The 12,862-nt window shown below is 49.3% G+C and overlaps 1 protein-coding gene across 6 annotated transcripts in view; it reads left to right on the top strand.

Moving 5' to 3' along the window:
• IRF2 (interferon regulatory factor 2) overlaps window positions 1–12,862 on the top strand; it is a 91,191-nt gene that overhangs the window by 65,479 nt on the left and 12,850 nt on the right. For all 6 annotated transcript variants that reach the window (XM_006930565.5, XM_045055211.1, XM_011281380.4 and 3 more), the window contains one exon: window positions 3,491–3,608. In XM_006930565.5, the coding sequence (XP_006930627.1) occupies window positions 3,491–3,608 (118 nt within the window). The remainder of the gene's footprint in view (window positions 1–3,490; window positions 3,609–12,862) is intronic.

Raw genomic sequence — 12,862 nt, 5'->3', positions numbered from 1 at the left:
GCCGAGGGCTGAGTGCCCCTTGCTGGCCTCTGACTCGGTCCATCCCCAAACCCCTCCAGCAAGTACAGCTTTTGAGACCAACCAAAGATGTGTTACTTTAGAGGTCTAAAGAGGACAGCCCCTACCCTTGCACTCTCTCTTGTGCCAGTTTGCTTTTGCCTAAAATCCCTTTCAACTGCAGACCAAACTTTAGATTCTATACTGAGAAACAAGGTTCTTGGGCATAAATATTTGGCAGAGTTAATGCACCATGGAGGGGTCTGAACCTAAGCATAATCTTTGATTTTCTTTGGGGCAGGTTGGAAACCAAAACTAGCTGATCCACAGGACAGCCTTTCTCTAAACTAAGAAAGGGAACTGAAAGAGGAGGCTGGTTCAGGATTAATCTGGCCCTGAGATGGTACAGCAAGTCAGGGGACAGGGCAGGCATGGGGCACCATATGGGACCAGGAGATGCTGGACAAAGACCTCTATGCACGTGTTCCATAGAGAACTGTGCACCCTCTTGCTTAGTTTGACTCCTTTGCTTTTTAAAAAAAATTTGTTAATGTTTGTTTATTTTTGAGCGAGCGAGAGAGCGTGAGCCGGGGAAAGGCAGAGAGAGAGAGAGGGAGACACAGAACCTGAAGCACGTTCCAGGCTCTGAGCTGTCAGCACAGAGCCCGATGTAGGGCTCGAACTCACAGACCATTAGATCATGACATCACTGAGCTGAAGTCAGAGGCTTAACTGAGTGAGCCACCCAGGTGCCTCCCCCACCCCCTTTTTTTAAAGTATATAGTTTAGGTGTGACTAAGTACAGTGAAGATCCTTTTGTTTTGTGCCCTGCGTGGAGACCTTCCGGACAGGCGCTGGCTACATCTCGCTCTACAGTGTACTCTTACTGTCCTTCCAGAGTGATGATACCAGCGACATGGTTTGCGCTGAAGATTTCAAAAGCAACAGGGCATTCCTGAAGTAGGATGTTCGAAATAGTCTGACTCATCTCCGTTGGAAGAGCGTGCTGTTTGTTGCGTTAGAGACGTAGCGCGGGACACAGGGTAGGGATGGGGCGGGAAGTAACACAGTGTTGAAAATACTTCTGTCTGAATCTCTGTGGGGATTAGCGCAGGGTTGATTAAGACAGAAAGCTCCTGGAATAGGATCATGTTGCGTGACCAAAGACGGAGTTCGGTTCTTGTATCTCCTTAGGCTAAAAGTAGTGTGATCTTGGAAAATTAATTTAGTCTCTGAGTCATAGTTTTCTCAAGTGTAAAGTTGATAGAAGTATCACTTGCCACTAATTAAACTGTAGATCATGCGAAGCACTTGAGAGGCCTTCAGCTGAGATCAGAATAATTTAGGTCTTTAAATCTATGCACGTCTGGCTGCCTCATTACTTTTATAAGCAACCTAGAAGCAGAGTGAGTAAAAAATAACTTGACAACCTAAGAGAGCCATAAAGATTAGCAGTTCCTTTCCTAGTTCCTTAAGATGTTCTGCACATAGTTCCTTTTGGGTAATTGCGGAAGAATGGATAGCGGGGCGTGGCCAGGGAGGGAGATGTGGAAAGGGGGCCGCCGAGAAAGCAGTGAGAGAGGCAGGTGGCGTCAGAAGGTGGGGGATTAACAGCAGACGGTCACGTTGTCAGGAGGGATAGTGCGTTCCCCCCAGTTGGATGTCGGAGTGTGGGGTTGAGGGACGGGACTTAAGGACAGGTCATTGCAGTCGCGAGCAGTTGTATTGGTGATCTTGAATAATAGAAAGCATTTATTTGATGCTAAGTGCTAGGGGCATATTTGTCTCATTTAATCTTCACATCATCCCTGGGACATGGGTCCCTTATTGTCCTCAGCTTACAGCTGTCTACAGTGCCCTAGAAGAGGCTTGAAGAGGGTTAAATGAGGTCCTCCATCCAGTACAAGGTGGAGGAACCAGGCTTTCAGCCCAGGTCCGTGTGACCGCAAAGCCTGACAGACAACACGAGTGTCCTCCCGGCCCCACAGGAGCCGGAAGCTTGAGCCCGAGGCTGGGGTGGCGGCCCCACCCCAGGCTCTAACAAGGGTACGGGTGAGGAGGCCACGGTGGGAAAGGCAGACACCTGTTCAGGAGTTTGGCAGTAAAGGAAGAGAAACGATGGAGACTCGTGTCACAGGCAAGCGAGTGTTCCCCAGAACGGGCAGAGTTCCTATTTGGACTTGTACAAAGGGGGAGATGCAAGGCGCTGCAGGAGAAAGGGAGAAAGGGGTAAGACTGTGCCAGGGGGGACTATCCTGGGCCCTTCTCCGGTTTGCCCTTTGGGGCCTCTTGTCGGCCGTGCAGTGTGGAAGTTTATTAGGACTGAGCTACGTGGTGAGGTGGTGCCTTCGAGGTTAGAGTGAGTTACCATGGTGGGAGTCTGCCAGGTGGGGTCATGAAGGAAGAGGTTAATTTCTTCCTCCTTCCCTAAGACTTTTGGGGAGGGGGTGTTCATCCCTGATTCCAGGTAGCATGTAAATAAATGGGTAAGACTAGTCGGCATGCCTTGGAGGTGCCACCACTCTGGATTTTTCAAAGCACAGGCATGTCTATCTCTGATGACCTTCTGCTCCCGTCTTGTGTTCTTTCTGCCTCCACTCTTCATTCTGGTTTCTCAAAGGGGTTGTCCTGTGTGGCTTTTTTTATTTTTTCGTCTGGCTCGATGGATCATAGATGCAAATGCAACCTGACCTTGAGGAAAAGCTGTCTCCTCAAAATGCTGCAAAGTCCATAGGTACCTCAGCACTGGCTCCCCCAAAGTTGGTTGGCTTTCTCAGAGGTCGGAGGGCTCCGGTGGGCTTGAATAAAGCAGAATGGAGAGCTACACTAAGGAAAAGGAATTTGTTGCATTGTTTCAATAGCATGAACAAGTAGCCTCTCGGGCGGCCCGGGACGTTCACGCACTCGAAAGGCATTTACGTGTAAGCCCTGGGCGTGGGGTTGCCCCGCTGGACTCCCGTGGCGGGGAGGAAGCCTTCCACTTGGTCTGGCCCGTGTTGTCCGCCACCGGCCCAGAGCAGGTTGCTCAGGTGACCTGTTCTTGGCCCAATGGTTGAGGCGGACCTTTTCCTCAGAAATAATTGCAGAAGACATGGCATGGTTCCTCCCCTTAGGAAGCCAGGAGTTGGCCCTCTTGAGCACCCCGTCTCTCAGAGAAGGAAGATCTGGCAGCTAGGCACATGGTACCCAGACAGTTACGCAGCCCTGCTCAACCCCCAAACCGTCCTCTACAGGTGTAAGCATCTCATAAACGCAAACCAGCTTGCTGGGACCCTTTCCTAGAAGGAAAAGAAGAGAAGGCCATATGTGGTAGGTCTAGTCTATGCAGAAACATGCTTCTTTAGCTTCAGGCTGATTTAAATGAGCAGGGAACGCGTTCAGGAGACGAACATGACCCTAGCGCTAAAGAAAGTAGACAGAGGGTAGAGTTGAAGCTAAGAAAAAGGAGGGAAAAGGAAGTGTTCTCAATTCTTTTTTCTTTTCTTCTTCCTAGCAAGAACCAGTTGAGTCATCTTTGGGGCTTAGTAATGGAGTAAGTGATCTTTCTCCTGAGTATGCCGTCCTGACTTCAGCTATAAAAAATGAAGTGGATAGTACGGTGAACATCATAGGTAAACTGTTTTGACATCTCATTTTTCATACACACAAGCAGCCCCCGGGGTCTGAAGTTTGTAAACGTGATTTGAAATAACATAGTCAGGGGGAGGAGGTCTTGGAACCATCTGAAAACGCAAAGTTCCAGCCGCTAGATTTCAGGGCTGAAAAAGAAAGACCTCTGAGGTCAGATAAAGGAGCTTGCGATGGGTCAGCCTCAAGAGTGACTTCCCCGGAGAGTCCGGTAGGTGAAATGGGTTTTTTTTTTTTCTCCCAGTGGCTCACGATCAGCAGTTCCCCGTCTTTCAGTAAGCGGTCACGTGGGCAAAAGTGTTATTCATTTAACTTGGGACCCAGGAGAGGGAAGACTGTCCTCGTGGGTCCTCTCTGCCCCTGCTCCCTGGCATACCTCCCATACAAGCGGCGCTCGTTCTTACAAATGAAGGAACTGAGGCACAGAGACCTGTTGCCAGAGGGCACACTTTGATTCCACAAAGATTCTTGAGCGCCTTCTGTATACCAGACTCCAAGCTAGAAATAGGTTGGGGGGCAGGACAGTCTCTGTGGAAGGACGGTCAGTCACCACACAGCGCCACAGATATCTACGGCGCTCGCGTTTGAGAAGAATGCTGCAAAGAAAAGAACGAGGGAATATCCGGGGCCGGATTTAGATTGGGGGCTTCGTGAAGGAGTGGCATTTCCTCTGCAGTGGGTGGGTGAGGAGGGGCCGCGTGGGGCGGGCCCCAGAACTGTGGGACACGGGCCTCAGTGTAGGAACCCACTTGGAGGACTAGGAGGAAATCCAGAGGGGCTGAACGCCCCCCCCCCATCAGAGGGGGACACAGGGTAGGCTCCTGGGGGCCTGTGCAGGCCATGGGAAGGACTCTGGATCTTATTCCCAAACTGCCAGAGGGTATGTTTCAAAAAATACGTATTTTTAAATTTTTATTATTCTATTTAATTAAAAAAAATTTAATGTTTATTTATTTTTGAGAGAGAGAGAGAGAGACAAAGTGTGAGTGGGGGAGGGGCAGAGAGAGAGGGAGACACAGAACCCGAAGCAGGCTCCAGGCTCCGAGCTGTCAGCACAGAGCCCGATGCGGGGCTCAAACCCACGAACTGTGAGATCATGACCTGAACTGAAACCAGGAGTCGGACGCCTAACCGATTGAGCCACCCAGGCACCCCAAATATATATATATTTTTATATTGAAGTATAACAGACAGTAAAGTGCACAACCGTTTTACATACACCTGCAATGTAAACGCCACCCCTTGGAGGGTTTTCGGCAGGAGGGTGACCATTGTGAATTTCATTTCAACCAAGTTCCACTGGGCCACTGCACTGAGTGGACGGTGGGGGTTCTGTGCAGGAGTGGAGGCCCGTGACCTTGTCTTCCAGCTCCAGCCCCAGAATCCACAACCAGGCTTTGCCCTCAGGCGCCTTTGGGTCCCTTAAACCCTTCCCTATTTTGTAGCCTGTCAGGGCTTCTGATGCCGGTAAGAACCAGTGAGATCACGCAGAACTATGAGAGCAAACCTCCTGTCCAGGTACCTTCGTTTCTGGATCCTTAGCCGAGTACTGACGGGAGGCTACGGATGGATGCTGTAAATGTCACTCGCCCCTCCTTCCCCCTGGGTTCTGGCGACTGGGAAGTAGGATGATGTATGCAGGGACTCCCCTGAACGCTGCGGGCTTTGGCAGAGTGCAGTGTGAAGGAAGGACGGGAGCATATGTTGCGAGCTCGCTGTATCAGGGCAGATAATGGCCCTGCCTGCCAGGCTTCCCTTCCTCGGCAGGCAGGCGGTCTCTGGAAAGCCTTCCCCATTGAGCCCTTTAAAAAGAAACAGCAACAACAAGCTAATTTGCCAAGACTCCAGGCACTTTTTCTTAAGATTCAGCTATTTCCAGGGAGCTGGTGGGTTTTGCGCTACCCTTCATTTATGCGGTGAATTCAGCCTCAGATAAAATGGCAAACAAAAGCTAGAGTGGTATCAGAGGGGTTTTTTCTGGCCTTTTTTTCCCCCCTTAAACATTTGGTTAGTCTTTGGCATGTAAATTCTCTGTCAGGTTGATTGTTCTTTGCCCTTTCGGTAGGATTAGTGCTCTAGGGGCTGGTGCTAATTTAATGAGTCATTACTTCCTTACTTCCGGGCAAAGACTGGAGGCCCGGTTTGGTGTAGAACTTGATTACATGAGTCTCTTCCTTGGCCTAATAATAAAATAATAATGGACGCGGTAAAAGGAGTTTGAATATCTTTAATTCGTTGGTGGCCCTCACAACGGTGTATAATAATATACCAAGTGGGTCCATACAAGCATTTTAAAGGAATGGGTGATTGGTGATCCTTGTTAACAGTAGCTCTGTCTCCACTTTTAAACCCTTCACAGATTTTTTTTGGTCTCCACTCCCACGTATCATTAATTAGCCATTCCCGGCCTGTGTGACTTGTGGACGGAGGTGAGAGACACAGGGATTCTGATTCCGAGGCCACTGTGGAATTTGAGAGATTCGGTTTCTCTTAACCTTTTAAAAACGCTTTATTGAAAACTGACACCGTTTCTCGCGTTCAGTTCATTTGTTTCTAAACCCGGGGCTCATTCCAGTTTTGTGTTTAGGCACCAAGAGGAAAACTTCCAGATGTTTTCATTCTACTTTTATAAGCATTGTGTTGATAGGGTTAAAATTGGGAACTGAAATGAGTACTTGATATGAGAGCAATTTTTTACACTGTCCGTAAGCTCTTAGGTAGGGAAATAGATTGAAAATCAATACGTCAAGTCAGCGGAGGCCAGCCACCCAGTACATTTTTATTCCAGACAGGGTAGAGGTTATTGTAAGTGAATCCAGTTCAGTGTGGAGAAGGAGAAACGGGGAACGGACCGTGGCCCGGACGCAGGGACTCTTGCTTGATTGCTGTTCTGTTTGACTTTTATTGTTGCCAGAGATGAGAACGGTTAGTCACACGCAGGCTTACAGGCACACGCACACTTGTGGCCATCGGCGGGCTGGGTCCTGGGCTTGCCTTCTTGTCCATAACTGCTGAATGCACTTTCAGATGTGCCTAGTGGTGCACAGCAAAAGGGAGCACAGTGTCTCAATACTTAAGATTTGTCTTTTTACTTATTTATTTTTTTTGAGGGAAAGAGGGAGCAATTGGGGGGCGGGGGGCGGGGTGGAGACACACACACACACACACACACACACACACACACACACACACACATATGCAGAATCCGAAGCAGGCTCCACGCCAACAGGCTGACGGCAGGGAGCCCAATGTGGGGCTCGAGCTCACCAACTGTGAGATCATGATCTGAGCTGAAGTCAGACGCTCAAGTGACTGAGCCACCCAGGCGCCCCGGGATTTGTCTTTTAATGTTCCATCGCTCCTGTCTGATTAAACACACAGGTTAGCGTATAAGATAGCCCAAGGACCCACCCCTGCTTTCCTTTTAAGGAGTGGGGGGGGAAAAACTCCCTTATTTTTATTTTTACTTTTCTTTAGCATTGAATTCTGTCTTGTGGGGTGGGGGAGGGAGGGAGGACTTCTGTTTTTAGGAAGCGGAAGACGCCAGCAACATGTTGAATTGTTCTGACAATACGCCCTGGCATCTCGCCCAGGTTAGCAGCGCTTTTGCTGAGCCGTATTGAAATCATCTCCGGGCCAGTGTAAAAAGTTTGCAGGTGCGGACATTCTGTCTGACTTGCCCAGGCAGTGCTTTACAACCCCATTGTGTTTCTTGATAAAAGGTAACCCCACCCTTCAATAAAGCAAAGATTGCCCTGTAACAGAGGAGGCTATTCATCGCTCCAAAGTAAATCGAGCAACCCTTAGTCACGAATAACAATTAGGAAACAATGTAATTTGAATTTTGTCTGGATTTTGTCTGCCCAAATGCACCTTATGGGATGTATGTACTTCTTTTGGTAATTGCTTCCAAGTTTGACTGGCTTTGGAAGCAAAGCTTGGTAGCTCTTTCGGACAAGCTTAGGAGCTCAGGTATCACCAGGAAGGACCTGCGTTGGAAGAGAACAGATTCGCGACGTGGGTCCCCACGAGGACCTCATGGTTACGACTCAAGGTTGGCAGCCTCTGGCACCAGAATTCCTAATGCTTTGAGGTCGACCAAAGGTGGTGCTAGGCGGTAGAATTACGTCTTCATCTTTTCCCAGCTCCTTTGCTCACCCTTCTTTTTTTTTTGCTGTTTTTCCTGGTGCTTAAGATGTAAAAAAAAAAAAACAAACTTCATCAACAAGATAAATAATAGCTTGAGGTGGCTCTTTATTTTTTTCCATATTTTTAAAAGTTTATTTATTCATATAGAGAGAGAGAGAGAAAGAGAGAGTGTGTGCAAGAGGGGAAGGAGCAGAGAGAGGGAGAGACAGAATCCCAAGCAGGTTCCGAGCGGTCAGTGTAGAGCCGGACGCAGGGCTCGAACTCACTAACTGTGAGATCATGACCTGAACTGAGATCACACGTTGGACGCTTAACCAGCTGAGCCTCTCAGGGGCCCCGTGAGGTGGACCTTGAGGTGGAAGGCATTCCCTGGCAAGGGAGAGGGAGTGAAGGTCTTCCGTGCTCCTTCTTGGGGTCGGGTGGGGGGGCTGCGCCTCCTGCCTGTTTCTGGGAGGGCTGAGCTGTTCACCCCCTCACGAGACAAGGCATCCGGTTCTGTTAGGACTAGAAAACGCAGAGCAACATGAACCCCCCCACGTGAGACGTGAACCCAGACCCAGAACCCATAGTGCACCTTATTTTTCTCCGGTGGACCCGGCCTGGAAAAGCCTGGTCCCAGAGATGGGCCTGTGCGGGACGCTCTCCGTCACCATGAGCGTGCAGAGTTCGGCAGTAGTCTGAGCTATGTCTTTTCAACCTTAAGAAGTTTTGATTTGCCCAAGAAACCTGCCATCCTTTCATGAGGCTAAAGGTTTCTCACCTTCCCCTCTGCCTTGCCACTCCCACCTCATTTATAATTAACCATCAGCTCCTCGGGTTTCTCAAATCCGGCCCCTTCTTTCTATTTCTGATGCCAGTCCCAGTCACCTTTGCTGTCGCAGCGCTCTGTTTCCATTCCGCCCCCGCCCCATTCGTTCTCCACACAGAGTGACTTTTTAAAAAAAACAATGCCAGTCTCACCAAGTCACCATTGTCCCCAAGACGAAGATCTGAGTCTCTCTGGTCTCCACAGAGTCCTGGTGACCTGGTCCTTGCCCACCCCTTTTATTTGTATATATACTTTGAATGTTTATTTTTGAGAGACATAGAGACAGAGTGTGAGCGGGGGAGGGGCAGAGAGGGAGGGAGGGAGGCACAGAATCCGAAGCAGGCTCCAGGCTCCGAGCCGTCAGCACAGAGCCCGCCGCGGGGCTCGAACCCACGAACCGCGAGATCCTGACCTGAGCCGAATTTGGAGGCTTAACGGACGGAGCCACCCAGGCGCCCCATGTATTTGGTTTTGAGCTTGAATGATTCAGCATGTTGTGACTCCCGCGTGCCTGTCCAGCGTGCAAGCGAGGTGGCTCTGGCTTTGTCACTGTGGCGCGGCCCTCAGGGCTCTGTCAGCGCAGCACAGAAAGAAACGGACGTTTGGCAGTTCCGCTGGGAAGCGTAAGCTGCTACCCCGGCACGTCTCACCCACATTTCTGCTCCCGGACTGTTGACCCTCGTGATGTATTGATCAACTCCCCTGAGATTTTATTGGGGCGGAGTATTTGCTCCCCTTGATGGTAACATGTGGTGCTGTTTTCTCGGCCCCGTCACCCTCGTGCTTCACCCTGACCTACATCAACCGGTTGAGGTGGGTGCAGGCTGCAGGGGGTCCGTCTGGCCTGTGCGAGGACAGAGCTCCATTCTCTAAAATTATTAACCCTGTAGTGACGGTCTTTCCCACCATTGCTCTTGGACATCTGTCCCAGATCATGCCTGCATTTTATTCACACACACACACACACACACACACACACACACACACCCCAGATTAGAAAGACTTGGGTTTTAGACCTCCTTCTGCATATTTTTTAGTTTATTTATTTATTTGCCACATGACCTTGGGCAAACTCCCTAACCTCTCTGAGACTCCATGTCCTCAAATATAAGGTAGAAATAATAATACTGATCCTGCCTACCTCACGGGGTTGTTGAGAGCACAAAATGAGCCTAGTGGAAAAGTCACTGTGTAGTTAGAAGGTGGTAAAATAATATTGTGATTAAGTAAGATCTGAGTAAGAAAAGTAGCCTCCAATCTGTGCCTCATCGTCGCAGCTAATATTAACGGTTTCAGTCCTCAGACTTTCAGACAGGACCAAGAAGAAATTTCTCTTCATAATACCACGCTGATGGCCTGATTTTCTGTGCCCTCTGATACGCTTTAACGTTTCATTTACTTATTTTGAGGGAGACAGAGACAGTGGGAGTGAGGGAGGGGCAGAGAGAGAGTGGGAGAGAGAGAGAGAATCCCAGGTCGTCTCCATACTGTGAGCGCAGAGTCTGATGCTTAAATGACTGGGCCACCCAGGTGCCCCCCTCCCCTAATTAGCTTTATTCTCGACCCTGCAGCTACCTAGGTGACCTTGGCGGTTATTTGTCTGGCCTCTCTGGGTTTCAGCTTTCTTTAGTTATAAAGTGGTAGGACCCAGCCTCCCCGCCTTCAGAGGCCCTTGTTTTCATTTCTAATAGTCTCTGCTATTAAGAGCTTTCTGTGAGGCATGGGGGCAACTGTGTTCTCAGGTGGAGCCCTCCACTAAGTCAACAATTGTTAATAAAGTTGGGATGACCCTTTAAGGAACCACACTGGCTCATCAGTAACCAGCCACGAATAATATTGTTGTAATTCTTAGCAACTAGGTCCAGATAAAATTACATTGCTGTGGGGGACTCTTTCCCCGATGTGCTGGAGAGGCTTGGTGGATTTCAGGCCCCTCCAACCATTGGAGAGTTTCCTTGGCACCCAATATAGAGCTGTTGAAAAGCAATTCCACTGCTGGTTATGAGCCCAGAGTCTCATTAAGGTGAGATGCGTAAGTTTTTATCCTCAGATGGGCTTATTAGGAAGCCAGAGGCGCCCGGTCAGAATTTCCTGAGCTCTCTTAGCTGGGGAGACCATATCGGGGAGTACTTGAGTTGAGCCTTGGGGTCAGGGAACGTGGAATCTGATTGCTGGTTTTGCCACTTACTGGCTGTCTGGCCTCAAATTAATATTTAAGTCTTCATGATGCCTTTTCCTCGTGTCTAGAATGGGGACAGTAATTGTGCCTTCCTCATGGGGCTGTGGAGACTTATAGATGGGATGTACAGGGTGAGTGGGAAAGGCAAAGATAAGTGCTTGGGAAGCCTTAGGCTTTGTACGATTACTTATCAGAGAGGATATTCAGGTGCCTAGCAGGGTGCCACTTGTGACTTTATTTGCCTTAGGGGTTGCTAACAGTTCTGCTACTCTGCTACTTGCCCCTCTTTTCAGGTGTCAGGAGTCAGGAGTCGGTGTTACTGGGGGCAAAGGCTAGTGGTTTGGGGAACTCAGGAGAGAGACACAGAGATTGGTCAGTTGATTGGGGGTTGTGCCTAAAGCACATCCAAAGAGCATCTCAGATGTTGAGATTTCCCTGTTTCTCTTTTGGGCTGGAACCTTACGGGTTGGGACCTCAATGATGTTCAGATATTAAGTGAAATAATGTAAAATTAACCTCTTCTTGGCTGGTGCACTCAGTTGTGTAACCTCCACTATATTCAAGACCTACGACATTTTATTACCCCTAAGCATTTCCTCCCCTTACCCTCAGCTTCTGGCAACCATGGCCCGCCCTATCTTCATCATTTCATCTAGGTTCTAAAAAGCCCGGCTCGCCAGAAGTCCTGACATTTGCTAGGAAACATTCATTGTCACATCCGGCCTTTGCAAGCGGCCATGGTCTCCTCTGGGACTCTGGCTCCAGTCGGTGAGCCTTGCCGTGTTCATTCATCTCTTTGTTTAGCAGAAATTCACTAGCTGCTCTCAGACATCAGCCACGAGCCTGGGCTACGACTTGATACACAAAGTTCTAATCCCAGTTCTCGGCTCTCTCAGGAGCCACAATTTGGTGGCGAAGATGACGCATCCAAATAAAAAGTTAAAAGGAGACATAAAGAATTAACTTGCAGTAGGAGGCAGAAAGTCAGGAAGTGTCTCCAGGTCATGTCATGTTGTTAGTGTTGGCCGAGCAGTGGGGACCACGAGTGAGGGGCGCTCTGGAAGGGGAGGTCAGACAGTTCTGGATGGTCGGAAAAGGCTCCAGAAAGACAGAGGCATTCTGAATGCTGCCTGTTGCTCACCTTCCCCTTCTAACCCGTGTTACTGCCTCACTGAAGCCTTTGATCCTTCCCACTGGGAGAAAATTCTCTACTGTCTTTTCTTTTCACACTGTCCTAAACTTCACCTCTCGAGCCTTCTGTGCTGACCAGGAGCCCTACGAGACAGCTCACAAACCAGGCCCTTGCTGGCTCGGTCATGTCCTGCCCCTCCCCAGTATGTGACAAGTTGTCCTACGAAGTAGGTGCTCAGCAAATCTTCCATATGTTGAATGACCGAGTCAGGCATTCTGGGCAAAAGCTGGGAGGGCGAGAGTTCCTGGTCAGAGAGTTTGCGGGGCTGTTGTAGAGAGGAAGGCTTTTGAGCTGCTGCCATTGGGTACAGTCCCAGCTCGCTTGCCGTCTATTTGCAATGACATTGCGAGAGAGAATTGAATTTTGGAGTATTGGAAGTTAACGTGGCTTCGATGGAAATCTAATTCGTAGAAGAGCCTAATTGCCTTAGTGTGCAGGGTATTACTTGTAGCCAGCCCTCCTCATACACATGCCCCGTTTGGCTTCTATCTGCTGACTGGTTTTAGGACTTGGGAAATCTCGTTTTCCTGCCATTTTGTGCGAGAAGAGGCGGAAGAAACTCGAGAGAGGTCGGTGTCAGCACTCAGTCTGTGTCTGGTGAACTGCATGAACTGCATAATTGATGCTCTCCTGCTCAAATAGGTTAGTCCAAAGGATAAAATAAGAATTGGGGAGTCTGCCTGCCATATATAGTCTGCCTTCCTCTTTAATTTTATCCCCTCCAGGAGAACTTCGACAACATTCCATTTCCCTTCCCTTCTGAATGCTGTGGCTTTGTGGATGGTTATCACATCCCCAAATCTCCTTCCCCAGCCTCGTGCGTGCTTTTCCTCTCTTCCTTCCAGAACCCGAGAATTCTCCTCCCTTCTCAAGCCTTCTCCGAGTAGAATCAGGTCATGTTCTCCCTACG

This window comes from Felis catus, chromosome B1 (assembly GCF_018350175.1).
Source record: "Felis catus isolate Fca126 chromosome B1, F.catus_Fca126_mat1.0, whole genome shotgun sequence".
NCBI classification, from domain to species: Eukaryota; Metazoa; Chordata; class Mammalia; order Carnivora; family Felidae; genus Felis; species Felis catus.
The sequence above is the reverse complement of the archived record's forward strand: the minus strand, read 5'-3'. Positions and strand labels throughout refer to the sequence as shown.